Source organism: Eutrema salsugineum, unplaced genomic scaffold (genome assembly GCF_000478725.1).
Source record: "Eutrema salsugineum unplaced genomic scaffold, Eutsalg1_0 scaffold_13, whole genome shotgun sequence".
NCBI lineage: Eukaryota > Viridiplantae > Streptophyta > Magnoliopsida > Brassicales > Brassicaceae > Eutrema > Eutrema salsugineum.
Window position 1 is genome coordinate 1,131,265 of NW_006256885.1, and position 19,075 is coordinate 1,150,339.

A 19,075-nucleotide genomic window follows, 5' to 3' on the forward strand; every position below is an offset into this window, starting at 1 on the left:
ACTTCTTTTTTTACTTTATATTTGAAAGGGTTGGGGGCCCGGAAAGAAAATAAAGACCCATGCCATAAATAAAGGATCCACTGGGTTCTCTCTTTTTATTGTGTTTTCATGCGTAAAGAGAGAAAGAAAAAAAGTTCTAGTAGCAGCAATCTAAACGTCCTAAGAATGTCGATCATATATTTAATTAGAATTTTTAATTATTAATTATAACCTTTAGATTGAAAGTCAAATTTTATGTTGAGTGTTTTAAAGATGGAGATTAGGAATTAGGATTATGACAAGAAGGCCATCATGTTACATGGTATGGGAAAGTAAGAGCATCATTATCGCAATAACTCACTTGATTTTTTAAACAATTAAAAAAACAAAAAAATAAGAAAATGAGTATAAAGGGATCCTTATTTGGGAACAAATAAAAGTGTTTCTTATTGCAACATGACATAAAAGTATTGGTTTAACAAATAAAAATAAATAAAAGTTTTATTTGTCAATTCTCTCTCTTTGTTTTACACAGTTTCATCGATACATCCGATGTTTTTCTCCTCGACGAAGAACCAAATTTCATCGACGCATCCTCCTCTCATCTACATCAGGAATATTCAATCCACACTAAATTTCTTCTTTTTCTTAATGTTATGAATGTTGTTATCAAATAATTATATTTGTCATAAATAAAACATATTTATTCAAAAAGTTTTTTTTTATAAGAAACCCAATACGGTTTTAGCAATGCACCATTAAAACCATTAATTTTCTTAAGAATGTTTCTTAATCCATGTTTAGTAATAAAATATTATTAAGAAACTCATTTGGGGTATCAAGGATAATGATGCCCTAAGTATAGTAGTAACAGAATTTTCTTCAATAAATTATCATCCTCTTTCTATAACGTTACAAACGAATAAACTAAATTGCAGGCCGAAAAATTATAAATCGAAAACAAAAAAGCCCAAAAGCCCATAAACAGAAAAAATAAGGGAAAGTACACATTGCTTTCAAGGAAAAAACAGAATATTAGTAGCAAATATAACATTCAAGGAACCAGTTTTCAAAGTATGGCTCGAGTAGAGATATGATCTATATATACAAGCGAAGAAGAAGAGACATAGACTTCATTTTTTTTTTCTCAAATTTCTTTAGAAAAGAGTTTAAAACTTCAGCAAATAAGCTCTCTTCTTATTCAACGAGATACAATCGAAATCAATGATACCCAATTGGAGCTGGAGCTTCCTTTAGTTCACGACCTTGATAATGAATATCCTGCAGAGTAAACAATGTTCATCAGTAAAAGAAAAGTTAGTTTTTTTTTTCATTTAACAAAGAAGAGAACAACACACTTACGGATGCAAAATGGTTAACGTCACGGTGATGAGCCTCGTCGGCACGAACAACCATGACGACATCACGAAGTGTTGCATCGGCAGGGAGCCTCCAGTAATCAATGGCAATGGCGGGAGCAGGAACGTTCTCGATGTTACCTTTGTCGAGTTCCTTGAGGAACTCAGTGTACGAATGGATTGCTTCTTCTTCAAGGTAACCAACCATACGGTGAGCGAATTTCGGGGAGATTAGGTATCCGAGGAAATAAGCGTTGAAGAAAACGCCTTGAACAGTGATCACGAGAGCTCTCTCGTACCATTTGGGTTTCGCTACCTCCATGAATGTCATGAGATGCATCCTCTCGTTCTCTGCTTCCTCGAGAAGAGCTTTGATCCATCCTCCGCTTTGCTCAAACCTCCGGAGAGATTTGCAGTGAAGCAACATTCCTCCGACCATTCCGGGCACTGCTGCTACAGTTTCCAGCATCATAGCTCTGCATCCATATCGCCTCTGCGTTGACAATGGCACAATCAGTACAGAGCATTTCTTATTGGCTTTAACGAGTCATTGATCGCATGATGATCAAAACTCTTTGCATATTTTGAGCAACAAGTGGACATAACAGATTGCAATAATTATGAGCACGAACAGAGTGGGCAATAAGAAATACAAATTGACAAGTTGCCAAATAAAGAGAATTAAATAAAATATTTAAGGTTACACGCAATCAATGACGACATCAGATTTGGAAGTTTCCATTTCCGAAAATGGAAATGCAATTTAGTGAAATGGAAAGGGATAATTCCATGGAAGATGTGGTCAGGGGAAGAAGAAGAAGCTGTACCTGGAAGAAGATATCGGTAGGCCATCGGAGAGATTTGACAGTCCAATAAGCTAATCTGTCAAGAAACGTCGTTGGTACATGATGCTTTGACAGATCTATCGTCAGATCAGCTTTATACGTCTCCCATGGCTGAGATTATACGAAGAAAATTCCAATTAAACACACGATTACACGAATACACTCACAGATTAACGAAGAGTTAACGAAACTCTGTATAAGAACATTACCCTGAAACAGTTCCACTTCCATTCAGTGCCGTCTTCTTTAGTAATCTTATTCGGTTCAACACCCCAATAGCTATCGATTCCTTTCTCTCCCTTGTTACCTCCAGCGTCTCCGCCGACGGATTCGTTCTCCGTCTTTTTCGGATTCGCCTCCGTCTCCTGTTTTTCTCCGAGAGTAACCGTGCTAGCGAATCGCACGCCTCCGAAACCCGGAGCTCTGCTCCAGATCCAAGCACTCCCGCTCACGCCGGAATCAACCGGAGGTTTCAAAAGACGGCTCGCCGATAAAGCTTCGAGAGACGAAACCGGACGGATCGCAGTGCCGGTCGAGAACAACCGTGGTCCAGCGGCTTTCATTAGCGACGAGGCCACCTTGGCTCCACCGCGACTCATCATCATGATGCAGAAGCAAAGATGAACAGAATGAAAAGCGAAATTATCAAAATAATAATCCAAGAATTTAGGAAGATTGTAGGAGAAATCTTTTTCTTTTTTGGTTAACTTTGTCGTCTTATGCGTTTCACACGCTGGTTTATGAAAGGTCTCGAGCAGGGCTTATATATATACCAGGAAAAACGAACGGTCTGCGATCGAAATCCTTTACGTATTGCTAAGGAGATAGCGCCACGTGGTAATCAGGGTATAACAGTTTTCTGCCTTTCTGGTGTTGGGTATATTTAGAATGACGGTATTGCCCTTGAGGACATGAGAGAGACTTTGGGTACTACTTTGCTTTGACTGAGGGTATATCTGTAAATTTAGAAAGGCGGTGTAGATTTCTCGTGGAGACCAAGCAGTTATGGGAAGCTGGAAGATTCTTGCGTGGTGGCCAAGAGCTAAAATCTTATTGGTCGAATTTAATGTTTATCGTGTGGGTATTATTAGGCGTTTAGGTGGTTTTTATCACTTTGTCCAAAAGATAGAAGAAGAAAAGGTTGTTTTTATCATTTTCTCACGGGGGAAAATAAAATAAACGGAAAATTAGCATTCTTTCAAAAATTTAAATTGGACATATTGAAAACAAAAATAGTAGATGAGCTTTTTCTTAAAAAGTAGAAGTAATTTGTTAAAAATCAATATTTATTCAATTTTTTGTAATATTAAGTTCTTTTGAACAGATTTATTTGAAATTACCTTATCACAGAAACAGAAAAATCTTTCCAGTTTTAGATCATGTAAATGATAGTTCAAATATTAAATTTTACTAGACTGAAAAAACTGAATTTTTAAGGGTGGCAAGTTATTGTGTCATGAGCAAATAAACCTTTTTTGTATGTAAACTGGAAAAGTCAATGTACAAACTAATTTTGTCAAATAATGATTTGTGATTGTAAAGTTTTACAACCTGTCTATGTGTAAGGCCAATGTACAAACACTTGTTTATTAATAGCATCAAATAAAATGAAATAAAAACATTTTTTTATGACTCCCACAAAAAGAGCATAATTTATCAAGCTACAAGCACAAATAAAGCTTACTTTCTGGTCCAATTAGGGTTAAAATTAAAGCCATTAAGCCCATTTAGGAACCAATAAAACAAAAACTGGACCGTATTGATCTGAGCGCCAAATGTAAAACTAGAAAGCTCTTGTGATTCAAAATGAGAGTGAATCACATCAGTAATACCCAATTAGAGCTGGAGCTTCTTTCACCTCACAACCTTGATAGTGAATATCCTGTTTCAACCATCTATTAGGGTTTTAAATTCTTCATCTCTATATAAATATATATAACTTCACATAATCAAAATATAACCAAAAACACTTACGGAAGCATAATGGTTAACGTCACGGTGGTGAGCTTCATCAGCACGAACCACCATGACAACATCACGAAGCGTCGCGTCTGCTTCGAGCCTCCAGTAATCGATAGCTATGGCCGGAGCAGGAACGTTCTCGATGTTACCGTTATCGAGTTTCTTGAGGAACTCAGAGTAAGAGTGGATTGCTTCTTCCTCAAGGTATCCAACCATACGGTGTGCGAACTTCGGCGAGATTAGGTATCCGAGGAAATAAGCGTTGAAGAAAACGCCTTGCACGGCGATCACGAGGGCACGTTCGTACCAATTTGGTTTAGCGACTTCCATGAATGTCATCAAGTGCATCCTCTCGTTCTCTGCTTCTTCTAAAAGGGCTTTGATCCAACCGCCGCTTTGTTCGAATCGCCGGAGAGATTTGCAGTGTACCAACATTCCACCGACCATTCCTGGAACCGCTGCTACCGTTTCTAGCATCATCGCTTGGCATCCGTACCGCCTCTGCGTTAGACAATCGTTTGGCAAAAATTAGTCTACAACAATATTTGATAATTTTTCAGGATTCTTGTATCATGGTGAATATGGGAACTAATGTAGATGGAGAAATGGTAAATGACGAGTTTTTGTTTGTATTTCTGTTTACTTGTTACTATAAAATATAAATCCAGAAACTTTTTTGTGTTTTACAAAATAAAAAAACAAATTTGTTGATTCTGAACACAAAACCGCTGCACTTAAAGGGAAAATTTTGGGTTCAAGTGGTTGTATTTTTAGAGGAATAAACAAGCGAATTTGATTTAGCTGAAATTTTACCATTTTCAATATAAGACTATAAGTAGTTGAAAAAGAATTCCACTTTTCTGCTAAAAAAGAGTTAAATATATATATATATATATATATATATAAAAGGAAAATGTTCATCTACTAAAATTGCAGAGGAATGAGTGGAATAATCTTCTTCTCTAATCTCCATAATCCATTCATCAATTTTTCAGCAATCTTAATGAAAGTGTGAATGTTTCCCTTGCTTAAAATTCCATTTGGCCATTTTGTTTGTATAATTAGCGCTTAAGTTTATGTTGAGCAAAATGTTACTTGAAAACTGAAAATTTTAAATTTGAATGGGACTTTTTTCGTGTAAAAGGAAAAACAAACGCAAAATTAACATTTGAAACGGTAGGCCAACGAAGAGCCTTAACCGTCCAATAAGCTAATTTATCCGGTAAAGTCGATGGAACATGGTGCTTTTTCAAATCTGTTGGAACCTAATATTAATAAGCATTTGGACTTGTAATATTGAGTTTGTGTGTGAATAAGAAATGAAGTTTAATAAGCAAATGAGCCTTATAAATTCATTTGAGATTTGGGTTTGAGCCTATGGAAATGAAATGTTCCTATTGGCTATAACTAAAAGTGGAAGTTTAGTGGAAGTGTATCTGTCCCACATTGCTCACAAAGGAGAAAAATCTCTTGTATAAATATGATCTTCTCACAATAAGGGTCAACAGCATTGTGGAAGTAAAAGGGCATTATGCAAAACACCTACGCGCGCCGCCGCCGCCGTCGCCGTCGCTGGTGCCGGTGCCGGTGCCGGTGCCGGTGCTGGTGCCGGTGCCGGGCTCGGGCTCGGGCTCGGGCTCGGGCTCGGGCTCGTTGCTCGTTGCATTTTTTAATTGGCTCTTAGGGCTCTTGGGCTCTATATAGCTGGGTGTGGGTCGTGGGCTTCTTAGTTCCTGCGAAATATTTTTTGCATATTGAAAGAATAAATCTTAGGAAATAAAAGATTGCGTCCAGATAATAACGGAAGATTTCCGAATCCTTTTACTCGCGGAAATAAAAGGATATCTCGTAATATTCCTTTTCGCAAAAGCTTATTCCTTGCGGATCAAGCTGAACCTTCCAGTATAAATAGACGCCCTCTTCTCTCATTCTAGATCATCGAATTAAGAATCGAATTTTCAAATAATCCAAACACACAGCAAATCCCTCTCGTCTTAATATCGTAAGTGTCTCGAGAGTTATAGCGTAGTATTTTAGTTCGCAGATTCTATTACGAGTGTTGCGTAATAGTCTCATCACGGTTGTATCCTGGGATTCAAAAATCGCAACAAACTGTCACACATTACATGCGATTTATTGAGTTAAGAAAAGAGATCATATCTCGACTCCGTGTTTTCGTCTGTTTTCAATCGGTTTTCAAACTCTCGTTTTAATCTCTTACCTTAACGTATCGTTTGTAATATTGCTATTTTATATTCGTGATTTCAATTGGATTTTCGCGGTCTTACAATCTTAACTCAATAAATCCGCTTCCTGCTTATCGCTTGAATCGGATTGAATTTTGCGAAACAGTTCTTATAAACGGTTTTTGAGAAAACGAGTTTTTAAAATCGATCTACAAAGTGTCTGCGTAAGTTTCTTAGCTATTTCGTAGAACTTTTGATCTGTTAAAGACGAATCTTCTGAAACGGTTTATGCGGCAGTCTTAGACAGGCCCGCAAAACGTGTTAGGATTTAAGAACGTCATCAAAAGACGATTCTGGGAACACCTATTTTCGAGTTCTAAGAATACCTATTGGTAATATCTGTGCGATTTAAAATATCTACCATCAAGAGGTGGTAAAAAGTATTTTGTGACTTTCATTGATGATTGTACAAGGTACTGTTACGTGTATTTGCTGCGTAGTAAAGATGAAGTCTTGGACAAATTCAAAGAGTACAAACTCGAAGTTGAAAAGCAACTGGCAAAGACCATCAAAATGGTCAGAAGTGATAGGGGTGGAGAATATGATGGACCTTTCAAGGAGTTTTGCCAGATAAACGGAATCATCCATCAAACTACAGCCCCCTATTCACCTGAATCCAATGGAGTTACGGAAAGAAAGAACCGAACTCTGAAGGAGATGATGAATGCAATGTTGCAGGAATCCGGGACACCCCAGAATCTGTGGGGGGAAGCACTGCTCACCACAAATTATATCCTCAACAAAATACCTCATAAGGTAACTGGGAAAACACCGTATGAACTTTGGAAAGGTAATGTACCTTCGTACAAATACCTGAAAGTGTGGGGGTGCTTAGCAAAAGTCGCAGTGCCACCTCCAAAGAAGGTCACAATTGGACCTAAGACTGTGGATTGTATCTTTATCGGATATGTTCACAATAGTAGTGCTTATCGATTTCTGGTACATAAGTCAGATGTATCAGACGTCCAAGTGAATACTATCATGGAATCAAAGAATGCTTTTTTCTTTGAACACATATTTCCATATAGGGATAAGCAAACTACTAAACGCACTCGTGAAGAAAGAGATGTGACTACTTCTGTAAATGAGATGGAAGTAGAACAGGTTGAAGATGAACCTAGACGAAGCAAAAGAGCTCGTAAGGAAAAAACTTTTGGTGAAGATTTCATGATGGTATTTCTTGTCGAGAATGAACCGAGATCTTACACAGAAGCCATGTCTACACCAGAAGCTCCTTATTGGAAGGATGCTGTCAATAGTGATATGAGTTCTATAATGCAGAATCATACCTATGAGATAACTGACTTACCTCAAGGGCTCAAAGCACTAGGGTGTAAATGGATCTTCAAGACCAAGCTGAAAGCTGATGGTTCTATAGATAAGTACAAGGCACGCCTTGTGGTGCAAGGATTCAGACAAAAAGAAGGTCTAGATTTCTTTGACACATATTCTCCAGTTACGAGAATAACTTCGATCAGAATATTGATTGGTGTAGCAGCCTTGCGAGGCTTGGAAATCCATCAGATAAATGTTAAAACTGCCTTTCTAAATGGTGATTTAGAAGAAGAAATATACATGAAACAACCCGAAGGTTTTGAGGTTAAGGGTCAAGAGCACAAAGTGTGTAGACTCGTGAAATCATTGTATGGACTGAAACAAGCTCCAAAACAATGGCACGGAAAGTTTGACAATGTGATGATGTCAAATGGTTTCAGCATTAACGAATGTGCTAAATGCATCTACTACAAATGTACTCCAAACGGATACATCTTACTATGTTTGTATGTAGATGACATGCTGATTATTGGCAGTAACAAAGCTATCATTCAACAAACCAAGAACATGCTCAATGGAAAATTTGACATGAAAGACATGGGACTTGCAGATGTCATTCTTGGGATTAAGATCATTCGAACTTCAGATGGAATTACTCTGTCTCAAGATCACTATGAAGAAAAGATCCTAGAGAGGTTTAAGACCTACTCGAATGGAACCGCAAAAACTCCAATGGATATGCAAGTTCACCTAACCAAGAACACAGGTGAACCAGTATCACAGGTGGAGTATGCACGGGTAATTAGAAGTCTGATGTACTTGACCAATTGTACAAGACCCGATCTAGCGCATGCGGTAAACGTGTTAAGTCGCTACACAAGTAATCCAGGTCATACTCATTGGAAAGCAATAACTAGAGTGTTGAACTATTTGCGATACACTAAGAGTTATGGGCTACACTTTGGTAAAGAACCAGAAGTGTTAGAAGGGTATAGTGATGCCAATTGGATTTCAGATTCTAGAAATTCCAAATCCACAAGTGGATATGTCTTCACACTCGCTGGAGCAGCAGTATCCTGGAAATCTTCCAAACAGACACTCCTGGCCCGATCAACCATGGAGTCAGAGTTCATAGCTTTAGACAAAGCAGCCGAAGAAGCAGAGTGGCTTCGGAACTTCCTGGAAGATATCCCGATGTGGGAAAAACCAGTGCCAGCATTACGTGTACACTGTGATAGTCAGTCGGTTATTTCTCGGGCACTGAATAATCTGTATAATGGCAAGTCTCGTCACATACGAAGACGACATAAGACCATTAGGCATCTGATCTTAAGTGGTGTACTCACGGTTGATTACATCAAGTCAGCGGAAAATTTAGCGGATCCGTTCACCAAAAGCTTGCCGCGAGATCAAATCATTAAATCATCTAAGGGAATGGGCTTATTGCCTATCACGAAAGAGGATGTTTGATGGAAACCCCACCTACGCGATTGGAGATCCCAAGAGGTTGGTTCAAAGGGACAACTAAATCAAACAGAATCTGAGAAAAGCACTGAAAAATGCTCAATTTCCATGATGATAAACAGTGCTTCTTGTAATTATGTAAGGTTAAACTTTATGGCTTTTAATGAGATAAGACCATAGCCTTCATATACATGTATATAGAGTATAACAGGATACTTTCTGTGTATGTGACAGGTACTTGGCAATCACCTAGTGAGTGTGAAATGAGGCCGTTTCTAGGAGAACGAAGACAAGGCTATACTCTCCAAGTTCACTCATGATAAACCAGGCACGTTCAAGGCCACAATGAACACAATAAAGAACTGAATGCTATGAGAAGACAAAGCTGGGTTGTATCTGTTGATTTGGTTTACACCAAAATCCGGGTGGTTCAAGACATCATGTTCACTTCCTGGAGAGTAAATCCGACAGATATTAACAATGAGTAGTTCAAGGCTGAAAAACGCTACTTCCTCAGACACAGTTAGTTTTCGCTTATACTCTCGAAAAATCCGTCTGTCGAGTCAGTAGTCTAATTTGAGTCTAATCTGCATAGTCTATCGAGTCTGCATATGTATAAAGTCATTTCTATTCATGTGGGGGATTGTTGGAACCCAATATTAATAAGCATTTGGACTTGTAATATTGAGTTTGTGTGTGAATAAGAAATGAAGTTTAATAAGCAAATGAGCCTTATAAATTCATTTGAGATTTGGGTTTGAGCCTATGGAAATGAAATGTTCTTATTGGCTATAACTAAAAGTAGAAGTTTAGTGGAAGTGTATTTGTCCCACATTGCTCACAAATGAGAAAAATCTCTTGTATAAATATGACCTTGTCACAATAAGGGTCAACAACATTGTGGAAGTAAAAGGGCATTATGCAAAAACACCTACGCGCGCTGCCGCCGCCGCCGCCGCCGCCGCCGTCGCCGTCGCCGGTGCCGGTGCCGGTGCCGGGCTCAGGCTCGGGCTCGGGCTCGTTGCTCGTTGCATTTTTTAATTGGCTCTTAGGGCTCTTGGGCTCTATATAGCTGGGTGTGGGTCGTGGGCTTCTTAGTTCCTGCGAAATATTTTTTGCATATTGAAATAAAAGATTGCGTCCAGATAATAACGGAAGATTTCCGAAAATAACGGAAGATTTCCGAATCCTTTTACTCGCGGAAATAGAAGAATATCTCGTAATATTCTTTTTCGCAAAAGCTTATTCCTTGGGGATCAAGCTGAACCTTCCAGTATAAATAGACGCTCTCTTCTCTCATTCTAGATCATCGAATTAAGAATCGAATTTTCGAATACTCCAAACACACAGCAAATCCCTCTCGTCTTAATATCGTAAGTGTCTCGAGAGTTATAGCGTAGTATTTTAGTTCACAGATTCTATTACGGGTGTTGCGTAATAGTCTCATCACGGTTGTATCCTGGGATTCAAAAATTGCAACAAACCGTCACACATTACATGTGATTTATTGAGTTAAGGAAAGAGATCATATCTCGACTCCGTGTTTTCGTCTGTTTTCAATCGGTTTTCAAACTCTCGTTTTAATCTCTTACCTTAACGTATCGTTTATAGTATTGCTATTTTTTATTCGTGATTTCAATCGAATTTTCGCGGTCTTACAAAATCTATACTCAGATCTGCTTTATACGTCTCCCATGGCTACCATTATTCCACACACACAAAAAAAAAAAAAATCAAATCACACACACAATTGTACATATAAAATGGAGCAAGAGTAACAATACAAACCAATTATAAAAAATGCCATATACCCGAAAGCAACTCCATTTCCATTCAGTTCCATCATCTTTGGTGATTTTCATAGGCTTCACGCCCCAATAACTAACGATTAACTGCTCTCCTTTGTTGCCTTGATCAGCCTCTCCACCTTTTGTTCCTTTCTCCGATTGATTCTCCGTCGTTTTCTTCTTCTCAAATGTCATCTTGCTGAAATCTCTCACGCCTCCGATCGCCGGAATCCTTACATTTCTCGCCGTCGGAGCAATGCTAGGCTGAAGAATATGGATGTGAGACACGGCACGACGGACTAGGGCGCTGCTAGAGAAGAGCTTTGGTCCAGCCATTGCCATTACCACCTTGGCTCCACAGCGACTCATCATCATTGTGTAGATTCAAAGATCGATGTAAACAATGGAAATACTTTCACAAAGTGTTTTTCTTTTTAGCTGGCATTTTATAACTTCTCTCAAGTGCTATCTATTTATAGCAATTACGGAAGTGTAGCATCATTTTTTTATACAAAACGAAAAAATCGTCTACGATTTGACTAAAAGACTTGTAGCACACGAAATGGAGACTTTTTACAAACCAAATCCGCAACAGACGTTATTTTGCAGTTTTCCTTGATTTATTCGCATAAACAGAAACGGAGTCGCAGATACTCAAACTCGTATGAAACAATGATGATACTTAAAAAAGAAAGTATGTTTGATTTTCATTACATAACTACAGATTTCATTTATATATATATAGCTCGTCTCCCTTCGTATCCCTTAATAATCTACTAGCTCAACTTTCTTAGTAAGACCTTTTACCATCGTTTGAGCCAAAGCCACCAAAGCTGCTCCTTCCTCCTGACTGACTAGAGCGATCCGAACCACCAAATCCTCCAAATCCTGAAGAACGGTCTGAACCACCGGAATATCGGTTGCTTGATCCGCCTGAACGGCCACCGCTGCTACCATAATCGTCTGAACGACCACCAAAGCCGCTCCTTCCGCTTGACTGAGAAGAACGATCCGAACCAAAGCCCCCGAAACCAGAAGAACGGTCTGAACCGAAGCTCCCCCAACCAGATGACCGGTCTGAACCACCAGAATAACGGCCACTACCCCCACCACTACCTGAACGACCACCAAAGCTTGAACCACGATCTCTCCTGCCTCCCCCAAAGGATTCACCAGATCGAGCACCTATTCCTTCAAACAAGCTTCCACCTTCACGTTCCACAGCAATTCTAGGGAGCTGAATTCAAAAACCATTACGAATTTAAAAAAAAAAACTGTTACTCCAAGCATTCAACAAAAAGAAACATAGTAGTTGAAGATTCACAGCTCATATTAACCTCAGTGAACCGGAGCCCGACTTCTCTCTCAATTATTTTTACAGCCCTGGATTGTTCTGGACCATGGATGAGAATAGCACTTCCTTTCTTTCCAGCTCGGCCTGTTCGACCCGTTCGGTGAACAAATGTCTCTGTGTTGTTCGGAAGCTCATAATGAATTATCTATTCAAACCCACAAGATGAAAAAGATGAGTTTTCATAAGACGAGAACAAAACTTGTTTAGAGATATACTAGCGTAGTTTTGACTCACCAAATCGACATTAGGTACATCAAGTCCACGAGCAGCAACATCAGTCGCAACAAGAATATTGAAATGTCCATCCCGGAAACCAGCTAGTGTTCTTTCCCTCTGACTCTGGGATATGTCACCGTGTAAAGCTTCGCATTTGAAGCTTCTCGCCAATCCATATGCAAGACGATCAGCATCCCGTTTTGTTTGGGTAAAAACAATGCATTTTCCTCCTTTAGCATGCTCCTGCAGAAGAAACGATATTATAAACTCTTGCCACACACTGATACACAACTGACAACTAAAAAAAAAAACACAAATAAACTACTCTGTTACTGAATAATACTTATCTCTCTCATATCAATTACAAGTGAAGTAAAGAAAGCATACCGTTACAAGAGGACCAATAATGGATGCTCTTCCATACGATTCTGCCATGATAGAATACGTCGTAATTCCATCTGCTAGCTTCTGATCAGAATCTCCAACCTATACGACACATCACAGTTAGGCAAAGATAACATATAATTACATCATTCACTAAAGAAAATGTAACCTCATTCACAACTCTGCTAAACCCAAGATCAATCTTGTGAGCAGTTTCAGAAACAAACAAAAGCATGTATGAGATTTACTCACAAGATCAATTGTCAAAGGATCATTCAGGTACTTTTTCGTGAGTGATCTAATCCAACTCGGCATTGTTGCAGAAAACATCATACTCTGACGCTTCTCAGGCAACCTTTCCAATATAACTTCGACATCCTCAGCAAATCCAACTTGAAGCATCTGATCAGCTTCATCCAGAACAACGAACTGAACCTCTGATAGATTTAGAGCTCCTCGCTTAATCAGATCAATGATACGACCTGGAGTTCCAACGGCCACATCAACACCATAGTCAAGCTGCCTCATTTGCTGTCCAATCGGTGTACCTCCATAAACACATATAGTATCCAAGCTTGGAGCAGATTCCCTAAACTCTTTCTCAACCTGGCGAGCAAGCTCCCTTGTCGGGGCCAAAACCAAGCAGAGAGGATTCCTCCCACGTCTATCACATCATAAGAAGTACAAGAAAATCAGTAAACTAACCAGAAATGTAGACCTCAGATGATCGTTAGAGACTGTATACACAAAGTAGAAAATCCAGGAAGTTAACAAACCCGTGTTTAGCATTGAATTTGATGATTTTGTCAATGATCGGAATCCCAAAAGCAAGCGTCTTTCCTGTTCCAGTCCTTGCACGACCGATCATATCCCGACCTTGCATAGCTGGCTCCAGCACAGCTTTCTATTCAACCACAAACACAAATCAAAATTCAAGAACATGAATACGGAAGCTGTATAAAATCAATTTGATCTCACAACATACCTGAATAGGAAAGAGTTTCTCAATACCCTTACTCTTCAAAGCTTTAACAATCTCCGGAGATATTCCAAGCTCAGATATAGCGAGCCCGTCAGCGCTGCTGCTACCAACACTCTCCGAATCTCCAATTCCTCTGTCACTACTCTCAGATATCGCAAACCCGGCAGGAGAAACCATCGACGATCTGAACTCCGACGGTCCAGAATGAAAGTGAAATTCCCTCGCTTTAACACCAAACGTACTCGTCGGAGGAGGAGGGAAGGCGAAGCCAGGCTTGACATCGGAGGAGCCAATCGCGGATTGATCGGAGACTCTCGCGGCGGCCGGAGTAAGATGGTGAAATAGAGCCGCATTAATTGAGGTCAGAGAGGCGGCGAGAGTCCGCCTTGAAGAATCAAGGCAAGATCGGCGAAGTACTGTAGTGATCATTTCGAGTTCAGAGAGAGTGAGACTTTTTCAGATAAGGAAATGTAAAACCCCAAAATTGAGGAGTTAGGGATTTAGAGAGAAAAAGCAAAGGGTTTAGATCTTCAACAAGAACAGTGCCGGTTTAGAGGGTTTAAGTTGGTGTGACGGGTCGGGTCGCCCAAATTATAGCCCGCATAGGCCCATATTGGGCCTTTAGAGTTATAAGCTCCAGAATTAAGTTTAGGGGCGAAAACAGAAATTCGGTATAAGTTGGGGCTTCGTATCCTATAAACCTTTTGATTTAATAAGAATTGAGAAAGGGTTTGGAGCTTAAAAGGAAAGCTTGAACGCCGCTTCTTCTTCGTCTTCTTCCTCGCGCTCCTCTCTTTCTCTGTTAATTGCTTCTTCAATCCTCTTCCCGCGGGTTTTGTCCCTAGACGTAAGTTTTATTCATTTAATATTATTATCCTTTCTCGCTTTCCATTGAGATTGAGAAAACCTTAATTGTTTCGGTCAATTTGAAAATTATGACCTAGGTTAGTCAAGGGATTGAAACCTTGTTTATGGAATCGTTGCGCCGAGCTGATTCCGGTGACGTGAATACCCTGATTTGGGGAATCGCTTCTAATCAGTGTGATGTGTGTGTTATTATATCTGCAGGTTTATCGGTGAAAAAAGATGACTTTAACGGAAGAAGAAATCAAAAGACTGTACAGAATCCAGAAGACGTTGATGCAGATGCTTAAGGATCGTGGCTACTTTATCGCGGATTCGGAAATTACGATGACCCTTGGACAGTTTATTAGGAAACATGGCGATAACATGAAAAGGGAGGATCTTGTTACTCTCAAAGCTAAGAGAAATGATAACAATGATCAGGTATGTCTCTTAATGTAATATATGCACTCTCCCTTTACTTTTGCTATCTGCTCTTCTTTAGGTGATTCGTTTTTCCAGAATCATTGTTTAAACGAAAGCTTACTTAGTAGAGAAACTTTTCATTTAGTAAGTAGACAATGAAGTATTAAAGAAAACTAGAATTTGATGAAGATACTCTTTTGTTGGCAGCTAAGAGCATGATTGTTTCGTGCGTTTGATTTCTTCGTATTAAGTCTCCGATTCATGCTTTTGTTGTAGCTCTATATATTCTTCCCTGATGAGGCGAAAGTTGGAGTTAAGACGATGAAGATGTACACGAACCGGATGAAATCAGAGAATGTTTTCAGAGCAATTTTGGTGGTGCAACAGAACTTGACTCCTTTTGCTCGAACTTGCATAAGTGAGATCTCCTCAAAATTTCACTTGGAAGTTTTTCAGGTAAAAATACGCTTTGGTTTTTGCTCTCTTGATGATGTATCCACATCACAATCCTAAAAAACCGTGCTTGGGTGGTGGTTGCAGGAGGCGGAAATGCTAGTGAACATCAAAGAACATGTTCTTGTTCCTGAGCATCAAGTTCTTACCACTGAAGAGAAGAAAACTTTGCTGGAGAGATACACCGTGAAGGAGACGCAGGTTAGTAGCTTTTCTAGATAGAAAGAAGCATTGTTTCTTATGGTTTTGTGTAACTGAAGTTTGGGAACTTTTGTGGTTGTTGTTAGCTTCCAAGGATCCAAGTGACTGATCCGATCGCAAGATACTTTGGACTAAAACGTGGGCAAGTCGTGAAGATCATACGTCCGAGTGAAACCGCGGGTCGTTATGTTACCTATCGTTATGTTGTATAAGGCAAAGCCTGTCTGTATTTGCGAATGGAACGCTTAGAATTATGAAACATATGAGAAATGCTTTTGTACCAAACAGTTGACAATGTGATTCAATCTTACGACAACCTTTCAGTATTTCTATGAACTGTTTATTGTATAATGGCCAAGTTCTCGTGGGCACAAATAAGAGTATTTCAAGTTTTAGTTCAACAGTTTTATGATTCAGAAGATATCAAACTACCATTCACAAGCATCATTGAGAAGACTTGAAAAAAACCAAATTATATAAAATCTAGAGTTGCTTTGGATCATACATTTTTTCTGATGGCCAAATGGTTTACGTTTACGACAGTGACAGAATAAATAAAAAGAATAAATTAGAGGATATGACATTAAACTTAAAAAAAAAATACTATGTTTGTTTATGAGGCAAGAAGGCAGAGATACAAAGTTATACTATATAACTTTGACTCCTTGTAAACTAACTCTACTCGAGTCACGGAGTACTCATAGGCCAACTCCATTATTGCCGGGTCGGATCAAAACTCGCCCAACACTTCTCAGTAAGATTTGTTAGGATCCTTTAATCCAAACCCACCAAAGCTGCTCCTTCCACTTGACTGAGAAGAGCGGTCTGGACCAAATCCCCCAAAACCTGAAGAACGGTCTGAACCTCCTGAACCAAAGCCCCCGTAACCAGAAGAACGGTCTGAACCGCCTGAATAACGGCTGCTTGATCCACCTGAACGGCCACTACTGCTACCATAACCACCACCACCACCACCGTAACCACCACCACCACCGTAACCACCACCTCCACCGTAACCACCACCTCCATAACCACCACCACCTGAACGACCACCAAAGCTTGAACCGCGATCCCTCAGGCCTCCTCCATAGGACCCACCAGATCGACCACCTATTCCTTCAAACATGCTTGCGCTTCCACGTTCCACAGCAATGCTAGGAAGCTGCATTAAACACAAATACCAACTTAAAATCCAGGCATTCAAACAAAAGAAACAAAGAGAGTACAGAAGTACAGATTTATAACCTCATTGAATCGGCTTCCGACTTCTCTCTCAATCATTTTCACAGCCCTGGATTGTTCTGGACCGTGGATGAGAATCGCGTTTCCTTTCTTTCCAGCACGGCCTGTTCTCCCCGTTCGGTGAACAAACGTCTCGGTGTTATTAGGAAGCTCATAATGAATTACCTATTCACACAATCAAAAAGATGGGTTTAAATAAGATGAGAAACAGAACTCGTTAAGAACAAAAGAAAAGTGTAGTTTTTTAACTTACCAAATCGACGTTAGGTACATCTAGTCCACGGGCAGCAACATCAGTTGCTACAAGAATATTGAAATTCCCATCCCTGAAACCAGCAAGTGTTCTTTCCCTCTGACTCTGCGATATGTCACCGTGTAAAGCTTCACATTTGAAGCTTTTTGCCAAACCATATGCAAGACGATCAGCATCCCGTTTAGTTTGAGTAAAGACAATGCATTTCCCTCCTTTACCGTGTTCCTGTTTAAAAAAAGGTGTTATAAATTCTTGCCATACATCACAGATGATGGTTTAAAAGCAAAGCAAAGAAAGCATACCTGTACAAGAGGACCAATAATGGATGCTTTGCCATAAGAATCTGCTGAGATAGAGTACATCGTGATTCCATCTGCGAGTTTCTGACTAGAATCTCCAACCTAAATAACACATCACAGTTAGTCAAAATGTCAACTAAAAATATTTGCAGTAAATGATAGCAATTTCAGCAATTTCAGATATAAACACAAGCACGTATAAGATTACTCACAAGATCAACTGTCAAAGGATTATTCAGGTACTTTTTGGTGAGTGATCTGATCCAACTCGGCATTGTTGCAGAAAACATCATGCTCTGACGCTTCTCAGGCAACTTCTCCAATATTACTTCGACATCCTCAGCAAATCCAACCTGAAGCATCTGATCAGCTTCATCCAGAACCACGAACTGAACCTCTGATAGATTCAGAGCTCCTCTTTTCATCAGATCAATGATACGACCTGGTGTGCCAACCGCTACATCAACACCATAGTTAAGCTCCCTCATTTGCTGTCCGATGGGTGTACCTCCATAGAGACATATGGTATCCAAGCTTGGAGCAGACTCCCTAAATTCCTTCTCAACTTGGCGAGCAAGCTCTCTTGTCGGAGCCAAAACCAAGCAAAGCGGATTCTTCCCACGTCTGTCACACACACAAAACCAAAGGAAATGTGAATCTATGAAACCTCGGATGATCGTTAGAGACTGTAAAATCTAGGAATTTAAAACAAACCCGTGTTTAGCGTTGAATTTGATGATTTTGTCAATGATGGGAATCCCAAAAGCAAGAGTCTTTCCTGTTCCAGTCCTTGCACGACCGATCATGTCACGACCTTGCATCGCTGGCTCGAGCACAGCTTTCTATTCAACCCAACAAACATCAAAAACTCAGTTAAAAACAGAGAAATTAAACTGCTCCGATGCAGCGATGTTGATGATCTCTACAAACAAAAACGGAGCAAGAAGAGCATACCTGAATAGGAAAGAGTTTATCGATTCCTCTACCACTCAAAGCTTTGACAATCTCCGGCGATATACCAAGCTCAGATATCGCTAGCCCGTCGCCGCCGCTGCTGCTGGTGCTACCAACACTCTCCGAGTCTCCTCCGTCGCTGCTTTCATACGAAGCGGCGTAATCTTGAGCAGCGAATCCCGCAGGAGAAACAATCGACGATCTGAACTCCGACGGTCCAGATTGAAAATGAAAGTCCCTAGCTTTAACACCAAACGGGTTCGAAGTCGGAGGGAGAGCGACGCTAGGCTTGACATTTCCAGGTCCATTAACGGGTAGATCGGTGACTGTAGCGGCGGCTGGAGAAAGATGATGAAACAGAGCCGCGTTAATGGAGGTCAGAGAGGCGGAGAGAGCCCGAGTCCGAGTCGACGCACCAAGGCAAGATCGGCGGAGTATTGTGCTGATCATTTTCAGATCCAGAAGAGAATGAGAGGGATTTTTGGTGAGAATGAAGCAAAATGCTGAGAAAGAGAAAACCCAAATGTGAGAATTAGGGTTTTAGAGAAGACG

The 19,075-nt window shown here is 40.0% G+C and overlaps 4 protein-coding genes across 6 annotated transcripts; 1 reads left to right on the top strand and 3 right to left on the bottom strand.

Annotated features, from left to right (window-relative positions):
- Nucleotides 1-844: 844 nt before the first annotated feature.
- LOC18023198 (ubiquinol oxidase 1a, mitochondrial) lies at nucleotides 845-2,928 on the bottom strand. The gene is made up of 4 exons (XM_006406116.2): nucleotides 2,392-2,928; nucleotides 2,165-2,293; nucleotides 1,342-1,830; nucleotides 845-1,260 (listed from the first exon to the last, which is right to left on the bottom strand). Exons 1-4 carry the CDS (start codon nucleotides 2,785-2,787, stop codon nucleotides 1,201-1,203), a joined length of 1,074 nt encoding a protein of 357 aa, XP_006406179.1. The 5' UTR covers nucleotides 2,788-2,928; the 3' UTR covers nucleotides 845-1,200.
- A 1,076-nt stretch (nucleotides 2,929-4,004) lies between these two features.
- Nucleotides 4,005-14,361, bottom strand: LOC18023643 (ubiquinol oxidase 1b, mitochondrial). 3 transcript variants are annotated; one of them, XM_024159331.1, is made up of 8 exons: nucleotides 14,174-14,361; nucleotides 12,275-12,276; nucleotides 10,941-11,157; nucleotides 10,789-10,827; nucleotides 5,320-5,409; nucleotides 4,795-4,815; nucleotides 4,157-4,645; nucleotides 4,005-4,064 (listed from the first exon to the last, which is right to left on the bottom strand). In XM_024159331.1, exons 1-8 carry the CDS (start codon nucleotides 14,279-14,281, stop codon nucleotides 4,005-4,007), a joined length of 1,026 nt encoding a protein of 341 aa, XP_024015099.1. In that variant the 5' UTR covers nucleotides 14,282-14,361. The 3 variants fall into 3 exon arrangements, with proteins under 3 accessions (XP_024015099.1, XP_006406180.2, XP_006406182.1); XM_006406119.2 differs by lacking the exons at nucleotides 4,005-4,064; nucleotides 4,157-4,645; nucleotides 4,795-4,815; ... (1 more) ...; nucleotides 10,789-10,827; nucleotides 10,941-11,157 and adding exons at nucleotides 11,515-12,153; nucleotides 12,505-12,729; nucleotides 12,874-12,972; nucleotides 13,123-13,534; nucleotides 13,647-13,774 and having other exon boundaries at nucleotides 12,254-12,415; nucleotides 13,856-14,358; XM_006406117.2 differs by lacking the exons at nucleotides 12,275-12,276; nucleotides 14,174-14,361 and having other exon boundaries at nucleotides 10,941-11,353.
- Nucleotides 14,362-14,558: 197 nt separating this feature from the next.
- On the top strand, nucleotides 14,559-16,101 carry LOC18023644 (DNA-directed RNA polymerases II and IV subunit 5A). Its single transcript, XM_006406120.2, has 5 exons — nucleotides 14,559-14,699; nucleotides 14,921-15,139; nucleotides 15,398-15,577; nucleotides 15,662-15,775; nucleotides 15,862-16,101. Exons 2-5 carry the CDS (start codon nucleotides 14,939-14,941, stop codon nucleotides 15,985-15,987), a joined length of 621 nt encoding a protein of 206 aa, XP_006406183.1. The 5' UTR covers nucleotides 14,559-14,699; nucleotides 14,921-14,938; the 3' UTR covers nucleotides 15,988-16,101.
- Nucleotides 16,102-16,238: 137 nt separating this feature from the next.
- Nucleotides 16,239-19,047, bottom strand: LOC18023645 (DEAD-box ATP-dependent RNA helicase 9, mitochondrial). The gene is made up of 7 exons (XM_006406121.2): nucleotides 18,524-19,047; nucleotides 18,284-18,411; nucleotides 17,782-18,193; nucleotides 17,573-17,671; nucleotides 17,271-17,495; nucleotides 17,021-17,182; nucleotides 16,239-16,937 (listed from the first exon to the last, which is right to left on the bottom strand). The coding sequence occupies exons 1-7, from the start codon at nucleotides 18,971-18,973 to the stop codon at nucleotides 16,527-16,529; spliced, it is 1,887 nt and encodes a 628-aa protein (XP_006406184.1). The 5' UTR covers nucleotides 18,974-19,047; the 3' UTR covers nucleotides 16,239-16,526.
- Nucleotides 19,048-19,075: the final 28 nt, after the last annotated feature.